We start from the raw sequence: 17,955 nt of genomic DNA, 5'->3' as shown, positions 1-17,955 counted from the left end.
GGATTTGGGATTAAAACAATCTTCATTGAGCAAATAAGAGTGACGAGAGAGCAGTCACGTTGAGCACATTACATCATTGGACTGAATCAATCATTTGAAAGTTTTTCAGAAATAATCCAAAGAATGAGATAGCTACGAGGTTTTTCAACTCCTCATACCTGTGTACGCCATGTGGTCAGAGTCATTTTGACGTCTGCTGCCACCTGCTGGCATGCACAACTATCACAACTCTAATACTAAAAAATGAGTTGCTAAAGAAAGAAAACACACTGCTTAGGGTAATTTTAACACTCTCTCTATGTCAGCATGTCACACTTGCCAATAACAGAAAACCCTTAACAGTTATATGTGGGTGTTGCTCACATATAATGCTATTTAAAAGTACTTTTGACCTAATAAGGACAGATCTCTTGAAAAAAAATCCAATTATATTGTTTTGCTGCAAACAATATAATCTTCAGGCAAGTGCAACATCGACCACATCAGAGAGCAAACTGGTTAAAAAGACTGCTTTGCTGCCTGTTTAATAACACGAAGAGAGCTTGGAAAATGTCAGCCTTAGTATGTAAAAGTGTTTGTTTGCTGTTATTGTGCTGCTTTGTGCATGCAGATCTTTAAAATGAGAAAGTGAAAATGTAAAGTTTTTTGTGTGTTTTCATTCTTAACGGCAAGAGTGCAATCATCATTGTATTTTATGTAGTGTATTTTAAAGAAACTATGAATTAAGATTAAGGCTGAATGGTAGTGATAATAATAATAAAAACAAAAAACCAGGCTGCTTAAAGGCAAAAATGGTGGTACTGAAATGAGGTTAACAATTGGGAAATAGGCTTTGGTGAATTACCGGTAGGTGTTGTTGAGCTGTGAATGCCTTTCATCTTGTTAATACCACAGAATGAACAACCATGTCACGTGAACCACATTATGTTCAGAGCTGCCTTGTGGTTAAGCTGGTGCTTCCTGTCTTCTATTGACAGTAAGTCACAAATCTAGTGTAGACATGAAGTTAAAGTGATTGTGTGATGTTTTTATTGAATATTTTTTTGAAAACTGAAAATCGAGTTGAAGACTTTTGAAAGTTTGAAGTTTCACTCCATAGTACGAAAGTTGCATCACATACAGTAGGCATCATAGCCAGTAGAAATATGAAAACATGTTATGCATTAGCTTTCTGATAGTGATATACTATTAGACAGTGATAGTAGTGATACACAATTAGAACTGATATTATCGTTATCATCAAACATCAACACTTTCACAACAAAGGGCAATGTAGAGTGGCCAATTAACCCTCCTGTTGTGATCATTTGTCAGGAACAGCAATGATGTTCCCGGGTCAGTTTGACCCAGTGCATAGTTTATTATCCAAAAGAAGTCTGAAAATAAAATTAAAAAAATTCCAATAAGAATTGTTAATATTTAATTACTAACGCCACTATTAACTACTCTGTCAAATTAGTGCAATTGTGTTCCTTACCGCTCACAGATATTGGTTCAATTAGGATAACTCAGTCGTTTATCATAAAAAAAAAAAAAAAAAAAATCAAAAAATACATGTTCAATGTTTTTTTTTTTTTTAATGTTTCACCTCTTTCAGTTTCACTTTTCTGACACCCTTTTACCCCCAGTTTGACTGCTGGACCAAACAGTATCTATGTGATATAAACATGCAGGGGGTGGTTGCAAATATGTGAGATGAACCATTTTCATGTTGATTACTCTATTTAAGGCAAGCAGAAGAAGTTTCATACTGAAAAAATACTTTACTATTTTTTTTTTTTGATCTTCAAACTTTAACACGGGTCAATTTGACCAGTAACGTAACAGGAGGGTTAAGCTAAAAGGCATGTTTTTGAGACTGTGGGAGGAAGCCAGAGTCAAGCCTCATTGCTCAGATTTATCCTTGAGAAAAGAGCCTTTTAATCAAATAAACAAACATTGATCACACGGCACTTTTGAATATTTATAATCAGCATTAATACTACTGAGAATGATTTTAATAAGGCTACACTTTCACAAGAATGACACTTTTTTTAAAAATCATTTTTACATTTTATCTCATGTGCGTTGATTAACAATTTTGAAAAAGCAACAAAAAGCCAAGCCAATAATATTTATTCTGCAATGCTAAGCAAAGCCATTCGCGCTTGGCGTTGAGTCCTCTGGAGCTGCTTGAGGTTTGACCTTGGTCATAACTTCATATATAAAATCACTGGGGACTGCCGAGACCCTCGTTTTTCTGCCACTAGTCCATTTTCTCACCTATTGATAATAAATTGTAGAGACGGCTGAATAGTATGAAGGTGTCAGATATCAGATATCAGAACATTACATTCAACAGTAGAAGTAGATTTCACAGACTGTAATCAGTTAAAAAGGGGCAACAGGGACCTCCAACACTACTTTTCCTCAAGAAGAAAAGGCAAAGAAATTGAAGGTGATTGGCATATGTAGTGCAATAAATCTAAGCAAGACTTCTTCACAGCTACTTTATGAGGATTTTCCAAAGAGATAAAGAGAGTACAAGGACTGGTTCAGTTCTCTTTGTAGATAAGGCAAGTGTGTAAAGATAAGAGGGGCTGTGTGCAGTCACATCAAGGACATTTCAGGAAACTTTTTATTGGATTTAATGACAATCAGTGTGATAGACTGATAGCGGTGCACGTGTAGAACAAAGAATATCTGCAGACATGGGAGGCAACTATTACTGAAGCTGACATAGCTACTTAAGAATTTTTATTTATTTACTAAGGGAAGTCTGAACTCACCTTCGGGAGGATCAGCAGGGTGAAGATCGCTGTTACCAGCGTGCAGATGATGCCAGTCACAATGATGACTAACACCAGAGGTGGGCTTTGATGCGGTTGCGTTGTTTTATGTAGTTGGGGATTTTCCTCTGTTTTATTCTCATAAGCAGGAGCACAATTAACTCTGTCATTAACTATGTGAAATGACAAAAAGGCAAAAATGGGTCACATAAAATAAAATGTACCATCTTTATACACATATCCCAGTAGCGTTCCATCAAGTGATACCATCAGTGGCACAACTTTAACTATATTTTATGGTATAAATTTGCTAAATAACAATGAATTCCCTCTAAAATTTAAATAAGACAGATATGATAGACAAGCACATAGGAAAGTGGTTGATTACTGAAGGTTCTTCAGTGTTAAGATCCTTTGTGTGGCAATGTGGAAATATCACAATGTTAAATGCTATATTACAAGTAAGTTGTGTGATAGTTGTGCAAAGAGTCTGTAAGTCTGTTTAGAGTTCTTGAACTGGGATTTGCTAACAATAAGAATGATAAACGGGAGTGTAACTGTCTTCAAACAAGTCAAGTCACAATATGTAGGACATCATGGAGCCAAGTAGATTTACGTGTTTCATCATCTTCAAACATGCAAGTTAACTTACCAATACTTTCAGTACTTTTGTACAGATCGAGTTTATGTAAGCGCAAAGGGGGAATATTAAGGGATTTTGCAAAGATTACCCTTTACACTAAAGCAGTAGTGTAAAATGTTAAATATCACAAGTGATACAACCACTCATGATGTTGAAAATATAGATCCTGGATTTACTGACATGTAGACAGCATTTTGATGCAGTACATTTAATACTGATAATAGAATACCCATTTTATTTTATTTCTATCATACGTTCATGCATTCACCATAGATTTTGTGTGTAAAATCTTAATAAATACTAAAAATCTTAATAAAATAACATTAAATTTGTGACTGAGAACTTCGCACTTGGTGCACTCTCCACCTCTCTGCTGCTACCTTCGAGCGAACGCTTTGTGCAGTTTTTGAAGAGCAAAAGGTAAGACGCACCTGTTACAGCAAGTATGTAGACATTACATGTGATGTCCTTGCTGCGAAGTTTCGTATACACACACTTATAGAGACCGGTGTCATCCACGGTCAGGTTGCTGATGATGATGGAGTGGTTCTTCAGAAGTCCTTTTTCCTCAATCCTGCCATTGTATCCCTCTCGCAGTATGATTCTTTCTGACCAATAGTAAACCTCCTCCAGTTTCACTAAGTCTTTATACAGGTACATCCCAGGATACCCTTCAATGCTGCTGGGACACCCTGCGTAGGAACACTCCAAGGTGACATTTTCACCAGACCCTCTGAATAGTATGTTCTCTGTCATAAAGAGACAAACTTTCTGATTAAAGTCAAGGCTAAACTCACTGACAGGATAACAGTATTTATGGAAGCAGAGAGAGAAACTATTTTGCACAATATAAAAATATTCCTCTCAGCTGGTCCAAAGAACATTGTGGCAGTCTATCAAAAATGTCATTAAAATGTTCTGAGAAGCAAAGCACCATACCTGCATTGGCAGAAAGACAGAGAAACAGTATGGACCTGCACAGCAGCATCATTTTGCAGCACTGACTGCCTGCTGTCGTCGTTTTTTCACATGCAGACATACTTCCTGTACGCTGTGGTGCTGTGGGCTGATTATGTGCCCTGCCCCTGTGCACCTGTGAAACAAAATCACTTTGGGAATATGCCCTTACAAATATTGCTGTGATACGAGTTATATGTATAAATTTAGATAACTGTGTTCTCTGTATATGATTATACTTCATGTATTAGGAGAGTACACCCTCTGATGGAGCATATTAAATACAATAAATGTAAAAACAAAGGTGAATTTCCATGGGTATTGCATCTCACTAGCTAATTGAATATGTGAAAATGCATAGAACACATCATATAAACCTGTGGATATAAATATAGATTTTTAATAAAAAAAATTGTACTCTAAGAAGCTAGGTGGGTTCCTTTCACACCAGTTTAGATAAACCCTTGGATTTTCAACTAGATCTGGCAGCTCGGACCCTTTAAACGGAGAGCTGGTCCAGTGGGCTCCGTATGGCGATTACTGATGCAGTGTGTGTCTGTGCCATATATAAGAAATGACTGCATGAGATCAGGCCCTGATAAACATTGTTAGACACAAAAAACAATACAATGAATCTCTGATGCTGCTGCATGTCACAATAAGAAATTCAGACACTTTGATCTGTCCTCTTTTGTTTTCAAATAAACTCCAATTATTTCTAAAGACATGCCAAATGCATTTCATCGAGTGTTGTTCTGATCATTGCATTCATCCATTCGTTTTATGTAAACTATTTAGAGGATTATTTTGACTGTGGGCCATAGATACAAAACAGACGTGTGCTTGTGGACACAGTGAAAGCAAAAACAACCAGGAACGTATTTCTAAGACTATTTACATTACAAAATAAAAACAACAACACAAACAAAAGTATTAGGAGTCAACATAGAGGGAGTGGGAAAAATAACAGCAACACCTTACAATGAAACAGAAAAATATCATCCCTGGACTTTGAAAATGTCATCTTGAAAAGGCACCAAATGTTCAAACTTTTTCTGAGCATCCACAGAAGGCCAGGAAGGATCCTGACATGGACAATTATGTATGTGTATACACAGAGACAAGAAGACAAGTGCTTGCTCATGGGGAATGTCGGGTCTCTGTATATTAAAGGGTACGGTCTACACCTGCACACGTGGGCCTGGATGCACTGAGATGGAGTGGACATAATCTGAACATCCATGCAATGCTGAGTGTTTGCTGTCAAATATGGACTGATGTCAGATCTTTAAAACCCATCACTGCTTGACAAATTGAAGGTGAAACTCAGCTTCTTGAGTCTGGGCACCCAGGCAAACAAAAGTAAACTTTCTTCCAGTCCTGATGTTATTTATACACATGCATGTCTCTAAAATCTCTAGCTGTTGAATCTTGACTTTTCATCTTACAGCACAGAAACTTATCAAGCTCTGACAGAATATTGGCTTCAGGTGCAGGCCGTAACAAGCTGAACTTGGAATGTCTTGTTTTAGAAACATTCCTCCCACCTCCAGTAGTTATTTATAACAGATTTTGAAACTTTAGAGAATAATACATCTAGTCTGCAAATGTTTACGTGTGGGCGGTGTTGTTTTTAAACTCCTTATTGAATCGTATTCAGTCGCTCTGAGTGTAAAAATGGATAGGATGAAGATTGCTGTTGATTAGATACAATAAGCTTAAAACGAAAACAGCCTAGAATTTACATCAGGGCTGCTGATTTAGACTGCATTGGTTTTGGCCTGGTGACCTAATAAAATGGTATTGGAGTGTAGTGTGTTTGTGACAGATGCTCATTTTTTTGTTGAGACTCTCAGAGTTATTGATTAAGCTCTTTTATCAGCTCTGAGAACACTGTTTCGTTTCGTGTCGAAAAAATATTCTGTAAACGTTTACGTTGGATCGGTACACTTTGCATCGTCTCAGTCATGCAGTTCACCATGTTGTAACACTATTTTCTCACTGGGTGGCAGGATTGTGCAAGATCTTAATTCTGCAAAATCTATCTTAAATCTTTTTCAACGTGATCTGATGTCTTGAATGATTTTATTTACCGATATGAAAAGGTGACAAGATCAGCCTGATGATGAATGGCGGAAATAGCGAGCAGATATGATCTCAATTCAAAGGCTTAAAAAAGGCAGACTGGACTGGTTTGAAAGTATCCCATTGCTCACCATTTATCAGTTGCACAGAATTTGTTGCAGATTTTGCAATTTCCATCAGCAGAGAGAATAAAAACATGTGTGCAAGCACTTTGATTTTCCTGCATGGTGGTGCAGTGGTTAGAGGTGTCACCTCATAGCAAGAGGGTTCCAGGTTCGTATCCCGGTCTGGGCCCCTCTGTGCCGAGTCTGCATGTACTCCCTGTGCCTGCATGGGTTTCCTCTGAGTACTCTGGCTTCCTTCCACAGCCCCAAAAACATGCACATTAGGTTTATTGGCTACTCTCCATTACATCAGCAAGATAAGAGCCCTGCGACTGACTGGGAAACCAGTGCAGGATGTACCCCTCCTCTTGCAAGTAATCAGCTGGTATAAGCTGTGTAAAAAAAATGCATGGATGGAAGAATTTTCTTGAAAGCGAAAATGAAGAGAAAAAAAAATTCTAATAGACTGAAAAGATCTTGTGTGGTTGAAACACTGTTCTGTCAGAGTTTCAGAGTCTCAACACTGAGTCTAGATAAGTTAATATGTTGCAAACAAAACTTCACAAATGTCACATCTCAGTTTAGCCAATGAAGCAAAGTAAAGACAAAAGTGAAAGTTTTTATCATGTGCAGACATGTGACCTACCAACATCCACTAACAACAACTGCCATCGGTGACATAATATGCAAGAGTGCGTGAGGAAAATAAAATTATAAAAATAATTCACACAGTTCCATTTTTCAGTAAAATACTTTATTTTATTGACACACAGATAAAGTTTACACCCTGCATGTTAATCACAATATAACAAACACACAGAATCAAAATGTTCACAGATTTACAAAAACAGTGCATAGAACTCAACGCTCACATGTTATTTTACAGGGTTTTTTCCTTTATGGACACGGTTTTTAAATTTGCGCAACAAACATCAAAAACCCAAGTTTTATATGGATGTTGTTTTTCTCTATCCACTGAGTCAATGATTAACCACGTTGCCGCCTAGCAACAGCGTTCAGATTAATCATACACCTCTGTGGATGCTCAGAAGTTGTTTTTCTTGAGCACACCTGTCTTTGTTTTGCTGGGGTCAAGACAAAGCTTTTAAGAACGGGATATTTTCTTCTTGCCAGGCAGGTCTCAGATAAAAAAATCATGCTGAAAATATTTTCAGAGCCGATATCAGATCAAGAAGAGAATGAAGCCAAACCCTGTCTGAGATAGTGAAGATAAGAGCTGATTTGACAATGAAGTGGCACACTGCTGAAAAGGTTTACAGTAATAAGGAAGACAGTCAGAGGAACACAAGTGTGCTTAGCAATTTTGCAAGTGAGTATCATGTGACACATAAACTCAACTTTTAGTGAAGTTGCTTGGTTAGAAAAAAGGATATGACATTTGTGGGGATTGGACTGGGCTATCCTAAAAAGTGCTCCGAGTTCTAAACTGCGTTGTTCGTCCTATATCCTATATTTTGGAACAGCCTATGAATTTTTCCACTGTCATCATTAAAACACAACATTTCTTTAAAGGTAGCTCTTTTTTCACACAAGGCCATCTGCCTCCATTTTGCGGGCTACCACTAACATTGCATCGTAGAGTACATGTACAATTTCTTGTATATGCCCCACCTCCCTCCCACACACAAACACACACACACACACACACACACACACACACACCCACACACACACAGCCCCTAAGAATGTGACTGAACCTTTTCCTTATTTCCTTATAACGTGCTGACATAATATGAGAAAAGGGAGGAAAAAGGAAGTCTACTCCTGCTGCCAAGCTGCCAAAAAGCTACAGTTGCTACGTGGGCTGGACAGAAACAAGAGGTCACAGGACCCATGACTTAAGACTCTGGCTTTAAGTGTCCATCATCGATTTAAAATCAGGAACAATCTTCTTTCTTAGACTTGGACTAAATCAAAAGAGTGTTAGCTTAGAAGTAATCCATGATAAATCACAGTGATACAAGTTATTCCTGGTTACATATGCAGGTGCTTAGTAGGAGAAATGCATTGACTGACTGTGGAATTTGGCAAACAAGGAAGTGTGGCTGAGGTTGCCAGTAACTTTGGGTAGTCATGTGGCATGCTATACCTCCTGCAGAGACAGAGTGAGAGAGATAGATCAAAGAGTGCCAGTTCACACAGAATGATATAGATGTCAATCTAATATTGTCAAATGTTTGCTGGAGCATTATAATTACCTCAGACCTGGTTGTCTCTGCAAATTTTATACATGTCCTGATGATCACCTGCAGAAAGATTTCATATTAAAGCCTGAATTAAATCTGATCTTATTAAACCTTACACAACAAAGAGTTCTATTAGTCAGACATGGTGAGAGTCAAAATACTGTAATCTAGTCATACCTTCTTCAACTTCTGAGTCACATGTCCGGACCCCCTGATGGCCAGCTGAAACAAATGAAAGGTTTTACTGTGGGTTGCAATGAGTAGGTATGAAACCATCATCATATAAAGGAAGGTCATGATATGCAAGCATAGGCAGATGCCCTGTGATTTCGCAAGTGCCACAAACATTGTTCAACTTATATTATGATTAAACAGTGGTGATTAGTAAACAAGCCCAGTCTTGCACATGCCTTGGAAAAATTTAAAAACTATGTCCTATGTAGCACATATCACTGTACTTCTTTAAAGTCAGAAGAAATCTAGTAAGCAGTTTAGATGATGTGATACCCAGTTAGAGAAGGGACAGCAAAATTTTTTAGTCGACCACCAACGTGTGCTCAAACTGAATATCTACAGTTCAAAGCACAACAGTAGGAGTACATGCTCAAACAGGCTCGGAATGATGAAACTGTGAGCAAGTTTGCTGTCATGTAGTAACGTCTCAAAAATATGCAGTCCAGGAGGCAAGTTACTGATACGTTCAGCTACTCAACAGGAAAAACTTGTTAAAAAAGTTATGAAAAACAAAGCAAAAATGTGTGTACAGCAGATGTGGCATTTCAGCCAACAAAGCCAGCTGATAGACAGAAAAATCAGTAGATATAGAACCTTTAACACCACATTATACCCAATTAGACAAGATGAAAGACAGCAGCAATATTATGTCCAAGGATGGACGTACCCATAAGGGGTGCTGTAGAGAGCCTCCGGGCTTCTGTAAAGAAAACGAATGAATGAATGAATGAAACTGATGTGTACAAGTGCTTACTTTGCCAGTGTTTGTGAGACATTTTGTACAGCGTATCGGAAAGTGTTTTCACGCTTGGGTTTTAGACTAACAAGAGGCTTGTCAGTGGCTACGGAGGTAAGCGCAACCTAAAAATAAACGCGAGCATCAGGTTTTTCCACCAGCAACTATTAAGTAAACCAACGACTGCCTTCCTGTTAGGGCTCTATTGTTCACAGAAACACAATGATAAAATCCCACACAACATTTCATGTCAGTCTTCAAATGTGACTTTACAAACAGAAATTCATTTCATGATAGTAATAGTTTTATTGCTGTAATTGCATACTGAATGTAAGTATTACTGGAGGTAACTACTTAATAATACTTTTACATTTTTTACATTTCAAAGGATACGTTCAGTTCAACAGTTGTGTTCCTGCTCTTTCCACGTTCATACGGGCACCTGACTATTGTTTTAAGACATACTTTAAAAATAGTGAAGCTATCGTTTAAATGGAATATTTGAGTGATTTTTCCCTGATGTTACATTAATTAATATACATAAGTTGCATTTGTTCAAAGCAACTCTATAATAAGTTAATTTAAGTCCATAGGTACAACAGCTAAATGTCATTAAAATCTGTGGGAGCATCCCAGCCAAACAAATAACTACAAGTTCAGGAGCTACAGCTCAAGAACTCACAATTTGTTTAGGTCATGAGTTGTTAGTAAATGTGACCATGTGGCCGGTGTCTCGTTCTGGTTGATTCATTAGGAAGAAAAGTCAAAGGAGGGCCCGTGTAGGTACTTACGTTGTGATCGCTTTTTATATATCAGCAGCGCCAGCAGCAATCCAGCAATCAGTGATCCGATGACCACCAGAGGAGCGACTATTTTGGAGGCTGAATCCAGCCCTTTTCCAGATTCCGAACCTGAAAAAATTAAATAATAAATTTAATAAGATCAAATGCTCTAATACTTCTAAGACATGAACAAAAAGAGTGAAAAAGAAAGATGATGTAAGCTTGTTAAAATGAGTTATGCGTGCGCTGGAAGGAAAATCCCCTTGTAATACTGTGAGCAGCATACATTCACTTTCTCTTTTACTCCCAGAGGGACAAACACAATGGCAGCCCTGAACAAATACAGCAGGAGAGGCGGGTGAACCTGCTGAGCTTTTCCATCACTGAGAATGATCAGTGGGTCAAATACTGCAGTTCTATGACTCGAGAACCATCATCTGGTTTTAAGGCATGGATTGTTTTGAAGTTTGATGTGGGGTTAGATTTCGACGATGTTGGATGTTGTTGGTTGTTCAGTGACCGTGTGTTTTGAAACAGCACAGATAAAATCTGCCAAGAGACCCAACTGAGATAAAACCTCCATGTTTTCTGGAATAGATTTATATGGAGGTCATGAGTTTGGTGGTTCAGTGGCAGTAACCTGCCATAATGAGTTTTTCCATGACAAACAAGCTCTGACAAGAAACACTGTCAGGTACTCATTTCACAATTGTAATCGCAGCTATGTAAGACTGAACAATTCAATGTTTGTAGATTATAGTTGGCAGACTTTCCGTTAAGGGGTGTGACATAAAATGGACAAATATATATTAATTTTATTTCTGAAATTCCATGAGTTTAATCTCTCAGACACTGAATGTTCTATGTTCAAGTAGTATCTTTCAGGGGTCAGCCCAGGGCCTTTGGAATGGTCGCAGCTCATCCCCATGACCACGTATAGCAGCTCTGTCTATCTCCCTTCAAATTTTAAATAAAGCATAATTGTGGCAGAAATCACTGTATGACATTGACATTGAGTCAAAAAGTTTAAAACAACATATACCTGTAGATTGTGATGCATCCAGTATTTCAAACGTGGACTCGTTCTCTTTGCCTCCACTGGCGTTGAACACTGCGCAGGTATACTTGGAGAAAATGGATCGTGGTCGCAAAGTCAGCTTGCTGGAGAGGTGAAACAGACCAGTTTCTGTCTTTTCCACCTTCATCTCAGCACTCCTTGTCCACTCATGGTTGTCTGCGTCAAACCAGCGAAGTTGACCTTGTGGGTAGCCATCATGAGATTCACACACCAGGACGCCTTCTGTATTTTTAATTATTTTCTCAGGTTTGGACATTACAGTTGGCATGCTGTATTTGGCTGCAAAGAGAAGATGGATGGCACCATGAATATTGCACTATGATGCCAATCAAATGACATCAGTAAAGTATGACATATCTATTTATACACTTGGCAAGCACTATGAAATATTTTCTATGGTGATAAAGACAATGAAGAAAATGACTGATTTTGAATGTGATTATTTGTCACAATGAAACAGAAAGTAAACGCAACAATGATGGACATCTGACACTACAGGAAATACCAATACCATCGGATAATCCAGGAAAGTCCCATTATCTCAAAACAATATTCACTGCATGCAAGTCACAGTCTTTTATCTTCTGAGATGGTTAGCAGCATAGTTAGCAAATTCTTGACAAAACGCCTCAGTGTTTAACTATGGCTGAAGAATCTCACCTGTTACTGTAAGGTGGGTGGCACTGGATTCACTACCGACATTTGTCATCACCACACATGTATAAATCCCCTCATCCTGTGGAGTAGTATTCCTGATAAGAAGGGATACATTCATGTTCCTGTCATTCCAGAGAGGCTGCGCAAATGAAAAGCCCGGCAAGAGAGTAGTTTCCCCTCTGTAAAAAACCAGTAAGGGCTCCTCAACTCCCTCTTTCTTCCAAGTGACCACGCGGATTTGTGGGTCTGCTTGTGCGGTTTTGACAACACACTCCAGCAGTGTTTCCTGGCCATGCTCTCCCGTGCTTTCTTTCTTGCATTGCACATTTACAAACGATGCTGTAGAATAAAACATTTTTATAACCGTTATTTTTTTTAAAGAAGGTAAGAGAGCTTAGATCAGCAGCAGGGAGCATTTTACACTTCATGCACTCAAATTGGCAGAACTTACCTCCATTTGTGATACAGTGAAAAGCGAAAATGTAGAGGAAGATACAGATGGGGGCCATGTTCACTTATCTGAAATAACAGATAACAAAAATCTTAATGCGTGAATCAGCTGAAATGTAACAAATGCATAAACATGGTTTAATACATATTTATTTGTTGAAACATATGCAGTGAAACAAAGGGCTGCCAAGTTCCTTGTGCAAGTGCTCCATTTTTGGTCACAGGTGCACAGCACCACCTGGGACTGCCTTGGATATGTCGTGGGATTAGGACAAATCTATTATCATGGATAAGAGGTCAAGGTATTGGGAGCCAGTGCAACTAATGGCCAGCCAATTATCCTCTCAGAAAGCAGCGCTGTCTACTTTCATTGCAGTTTCATTGCAGACCTTTTGGTATATGGTATGTTAGCAGGGGATGTAGGGTATGTGGAGTTACTGTCTGTAGCAGAGGCTTCCATCTGCTGTGGATGACAGATGCTGGTAAGAATTTCTAATGTCTGCTTGTTGAAGAAACTATGATAGTGAAAAGCATGACAATCTTGGCAGCAAAGCAATTGCGCTAACAAACTCCCAGTGGCAATGCTGCCTGCCATGGACAGTCAGGTTCGAGTATGAAACTAGCACAATTGAGGAAAGAACCTTAGAAAAACGGCATTTCAATGGTGTAGAACAGTAGATTAGTAGTTAAGTTAACAGCTGCGTGTTCAGTGAGTCAACTCCACTAACGTCATATAAAACATTTCAGTAAAATAGAAATTTCAAGGAGCAAAGACCAGAGGAGCCATTTCACACAGCATTATTATTATTATTATTAATGTCATTTACCAAACTGATCATAAGTCATCTGAGTTGCAGACCACTGTGGTTAAATGATTTCCTGGGGGAAATCCTGCACTCTATATGTCTGCATGAAAATAGAGCCTGAGTTAGAGCTTTACAAGGACAGACTTTCAAAAAGTTTCCAATCTTTTTTGAGACATTAATTTCCGGCTGCTTTTGACGTTAAGGTTAACTTAATTTGTTGTTTTTCAAACTATAAATACCCACTGCTAGAGAGGTGATTACTTATAGAATGACGACAAACCAAAGGAGGAAGTAAATCACCTGCGTTGGACCAAGTGAACACTCTTATGCGTGTTTGTTTGGCTGGTTTGTTTGAAAGCATACAAGCTTACAACTGGTAGCTCATATGTTAAGTCTGCTGAACCTCCAAGAACCGGACTCAAACGACGAATAAGAGAGAAAGGCTGAATGTCTGGAAGTCTTCTGTGGGCCGAATAAAAAGGGTTCAGTCCACAGAAGGTCAATAAGAGGAGGCAAACAAATCCAAGGCAAAGGCAGAGGGAGGGTGAAAATGGCAAGCACAAATCCAAAAATACGCTTTGGACAAGATGAAACCAACTGGGGCACAACAAACAATCAAAACTGGTGAGAAAACAAACAAAAGTGAGGAAACGCACTCTAAACCAAGGGGAAATTGTTTCTTTCTTTTAAAATAACTGCACGCCAGAGCTTGCCTGATGGAGAACGAAATAAAAATAAATAAATAAATAAATCGTTCAGACCATTGTGTTCTTTTTCACTTCCTTATACGCTTTAGCAACCGACAAGAATGTCAGAATCTGATCCCTTTCTCTAGGTCTGTTTTCAGGAACATGACTTTATCATGTCTATCAGGTGAAAAACATGTTGATAGTTCCGTCGTCCAAAAGAGGGTGAGTTACTCTCAGACTCAAAGAACAGAAAAAACCGAATCCGTGAAGCTTCTCAGTAAAAGGAGTTTAGATGCCCATAATGTTATCTTCTTGGTTTGAAAACTTCAGTTTTGTTTTGTTTTGTGTCATGGTCCAGATTACATTTGGATAAACTTGAAACTGAAGCTTTAAAAAAAACCAAAAAAAAACAACCACGCAGTTCTCACAGCTGTTACATTTTTTCAAAGTGTTTCCAAAGGCATATCTCTGTTCCCAGGGATCTGAGTTGCTAACGCTACATTCCACTGAGTAAACAGAAAAGTACAATGAAAGTCACTATTTGTCCATGGGAATCCATTCCCAGTTGATCGATGATTGAGGTCTTAACAAACATGTGGTACAGTTGCTTGTGAAGTTCAGAGACTTGCCATACAAGCAGATGCACTGGGAGGCATTCAGACTGAAAGTCAGGAACATGGACTTGGAAGTGTTGACTTCAGACTTGCTATGGATTGCAGGATATGTTATGCGCACCAATATTCTGTTAACAAACATCAGTCATCCTCTCCTCTGCTCTGCCAGGTCAAAGACTCAGTGAGTAGTTTATGTTTCACTGGTTTGCACTTGGATATACTGTAGTTATTATCCTTTTTTGCATATCCCCTCCTCGTCTCCAGAGAATACAATGTTCTGTGTGTGTTTCTTTCAGTTGCGTTTATATCACTAAGAATAGATATCACTGATAAACAAATTCCACATACCGTAGCTACAAAAAAACACAAAGCAGAATGAAAGCAGATGAAAGCCTAAGTTACATTATTACACATGACTTCCTTCAAATCTTCTTTCAACTTGGATTTGCGGCTATGCGCCACATAGTGATCACTTGAACAAATAAAACCATATCTGTTTTCTGAAAAGCTATGCATAAGAAACTGTTTTGTTGTTTTTTTTTGTCTGCATCCTTGAATTTTCCTGGGGATCAATAAAGTATCTATCTATCTATCTATTTATCTATCTATTTATCCATGCATGCATGGCTGCACCATTTTATGTGTGCAGGCACCCTGCTACTGGTTGTAAAACTGCTGCGAGACAACACCAGGCAATCATTCTCAAAGTGAAAGAAGTCAAGCACAATACCATAATCTTCACTCAAAGAGCTAAAGCAAAGCGTCTGCAAGCCTGGATGACTGAGAATCTCCACAGATAATACCATAATTACACACGTGCAGTCCCAATACGACAACACAGTCGCTGCAGCTGTGTGGCCGTAGAAAATCAGAAAATCTTGGACACAGTGGTGAAACATCTGCACTCATTTTACTTCTGCACCAGGATCACACTCATAAACATCCTGGTCTGTCAGTGAACTTCCTCTCTAGATAACGTCAGACAGACATAAAGACATGTCCCAACACTCATGGACTCACACAGACATACACATACTGATTTGCTGAGAGACATACAGACTGTACTGTTTAAAGAATTTACACGATTTACTTTATTCAAACATTTGTCATTATCTAAAGCCTATGTGTGGTTGCCCTCTTCTGCCATATACTTCACAGGCCAAATATGCACTTTATCACAAGTAAACTATAAAACGGCATTTTTGATTATGCTGCATTTTTAATATACTTCTGTTGCACTGCTGTGTGTCTGCAAGCCAATTAAACTTTAAGTTAGCTTCAGCTAAATCGTTAGTCATGGAAAAACTAATATTTAACATAGATAACAAATATTTGTGCAGCAATCCTTACCAGCAGCCCTTTCAGCACTGCTGTTTGTGGTCGTTCTTTCAGGGCAAAACCTTCCAGGCGCTTATCAGGGGATCTCAAAATTTCACTTTCACTTGCATGTTGAATTCGTGGATGTTGTCCTACAGACAACTGACTGTTATACAAACACACATCCACATCCTTCATCACTTTTGGTGTCAGAGAATTTAACAAAATCAAAATTTGTTCACCGCGTTGTACGTGTGCTGACGAAGCTGCCGGGGAGCTGGTGGTGTGCGTGAGTCAAGGCTGAGCCAATGTCAACATTTTAACGTCTCAAGCCAACGTTTTTGTTTAGTCTGACTGTGCCCACAAGAAGAACCATAGTGAAAACTTCAGAACGTGGTCGCTTTAAGATTTCCTTAAGAACCTTAAGTGTGGAAAAACAAGTGGATTAGAGGCAATGGTCAATATGTAAGCGGGGCTGCCGTAAAAGACCGCGGACTGCCTCTAATCATTTCCTCTAAACACCACAGTGACAAACACACACAGTCTACCTCTGCTGTCATTTCAGTAACACGAAAACACAACAGAAAAACGGCACTATACGATATACATTAACGTAATTATAATCATGGGTTTAGCTGTAGTGGTTCGTAACAGTCGGCTACCTCACCACTTAAGTCAGTGAACACGTCATACATCGCAACATGTAGCCCAGCTATGTTATATGGCAGACCTGAATGCTAAAAACAAAACAGTAATGTGTTCATGTTACTTACCGTACAAGCTCCTCCACAAAGAAAATGTTCTCTTGGCAGAGAAGTTGTTAAAGTGAGCGCTCTATATCGAGGGCTGCCGACTTGTAATTTACTTTCACTTTCAGTATGACGAGGTTCAAGCTACTGCGGTCAAACCTACAATTTGAGACGCTATTGGCTGTTCATGCAGTTTATTGTAAGTTTAAACAACAAAGGCATGAGACGGAAAAACCCTGGCTATTTGTTGCAATAATTAATATGAAAATAAATGACAAAATTACATACAATTTGTGAAATTAGAAAGCTGAGATGAGAAGACTCTACGTATGATCCTCCCCTATAGAATAAGAGTTGTTTTTTTTTTTATTTCCCTGAAATACTTCATGGGGACCTTCAGAATTTTTCAAGTTTGCTTTAACGCAGTAACTACAGCGGTTCATAACGGCCATTATGCCTTCCCAGTGCTCCATGGGGTTCCAAACTTTATCTGAGTGAATCATCAGTGTAGGTTCTCTTCATCCAGGTCATGGTCGTTGAAGTGCTAGAAGCGAAGGCAACAGGATATCTTTAGGTTGTTGAAGATGTTTCGAAAGGCTTCTTCAGCTCTGAGATTGAAGGTGAGATCCAGCTATTTAACCTCGAGTGGGGTTGTCACCTTGGGGGTCGTAGTTCTCAACACAACTGACTACCACACTCCTCACTCCTCAGTGACTGCAATACCTTTTCCAAACCAACTTGGAATCCTCAGAAGGATAACATCTCGACACACTTCAAACCCAGCAATACCCTCATACAAAGACTGGTCCACCCTAAAGACAAAGCACTTACAGATAAACTAAACAAAGTGATACATGCGGTGAGGACCGTGAAGAATTCTCAGACCTTCACATAGGGGAAATCAAACAACCACTCCACAGATGCATGGCACAGCACAGGAGAGTCAGCTCATCTGGACAAGACTCGGCTGTACATCTGCAGTCTCAAAGATAAGGGATACAACTTCGAGGACTCAAATGTTCACATTCTGGACAAAGAAGACCAATGGTTTGAGAGAGGTGTGAAAGAGGTCATCTATG

The 17,955-nt window shown here is 38.8% G+C and overlaps 2 protein-coding genes across 4 annotated transcripts; both read right to left on the bottom strand.

Annotated features, from left to right (window-relative positions):
• Positions 1 to 1,891: 1,891 nt before the first annotated feature.
• LOC124070623 lies at positions 1,892 to 4,505 on the bottom strand. The gene is made up of 4 exons (XM_046410701.1): positions 4,351 to 4,505; positions 3,843 to 4,160; positions 2,769 to 2,941; positions 1,892 to 2,262 (listed from the first exon to the last, which is right to left on the bottom strand). Exons 1-4 carry the CDS (start codon positions 4,448 to 4,450, stop codon positions 2,128 to 2,130), a joined length of 726 nt encoding a protein of 241 aa, XP_046266657.1. The 5' UTR covers positions 4,451 to 4,505; the 3' UTR covers positions 1,892 to 2,127.
• A 2,787-nt stretch (positions 4,506 to 7,292) lies between these two features.
• On the bottom strand, positions 7,293 to 17,039 carry zgc:174863 (uncharacterized protein LOC100136852 homolog). 3 transcript variants are annotated; one of them, XM_046410666.1, is made up of 9 exons: positions 16,901 to 17,039; positions 12,703 to 12,770; positions 12,255 to 12,590; positions 11,559 to 11,873; positions 10,526 to 10,645; positions 9,666 to 9,698; positions 8,942 to 8,986; positions 8,777 to 8,824; positions 7,293 to 8,670 (listed from the first exon to the last, which is right to left on the bottom strand). In XM_046410666.1, the coding sequence occupies exons 2-8, from the start codon at positions 12,758 to 12,760 to the stop codon at positions 8,778 to 8,780; spliced, it is 954 nt and encodes a 317-aa protein (XP_046266622.1). In that variant the 5' UTR covers positions 12,761 to 12,770; positions 16,901 to 17,039; the 3' UTR covers positions 7,293 to 8,670; position 8,777. The 3 variants fall into 3 exon arrangements, with proteins under 3 accessions (XP_046266622.1, XP_046266630.1, XP_046266641.1); XM_046410674.1 differs by lacking the exon at positions 16,901 to 17,039 and adding an exon at positions 16,161 to 16,548; XM_046410685.1 differs by lacking the exon at positions 9,666 to 9,698.
• Positions 17,040 to 17,955: the final 916 nt, after the last annotated feature.

Source organism: Scatophagus argus, chromosome 2 (assembly GCF_020382885.2).
Source record: "Scatophagus argus isolate fScaArg1 chromosome 2, fScaArg1.pri, whole genome shotgun sequence".
NCBI classification, from domain to species: Eukaryota; Metazoa; Chordata; class Actinopteri; family Scatophagidae; genus Scatophagus; species Scatophagus argus.
The sequence above is the reverse complement of the archived record's forward strand: the minus strand, read 5'-3'. Positions and strand labels throughout refer to the sequence as shown.

Coding starts and splice junctions, on each gene's coding strand:
- LOC124070623 (XM_046410701.1), bottom strand. CDS start 4,450: ATGTCTGCATGTGAAAAAACGACGACAGCAGGCAGTCAGTGCTGCAAA. Junction 4,161..4,350: donor CTGTCTTTCTGCCAATGCAG/GTATGGTGCTTT, acceptor TCTTTATGACAG/AGAACATACTATTCAGAGGG. Junction 2,942..3,842: donor CTACATACTTGCTGTAACAG/GTGCGTCTTACC, acceptor CATTTCACATAG/TTAATGACAGAGTTAATTGT.
- zgc:174863 (XM_046410666.1), bottom strand. CDS start 12,760: ATGGCCCCCATCTGTATCTTCCTCTACATTTTCGCTTTTCACTGTATC. Junction 10,646..11,558: donor GGATGCATCACAATCTACAG/GTATATGTTGTT, acceptor TAATTTTTTCAG/GTTCGGAATCTGGAAAAGGG. Junction 8,825..8,941: donor TGACTCAGAAGTTGAAGAAG/GTATGACTAGAT, acceptor ATCTTTCTGCAG/GTGATCATCAGGACATGTAT.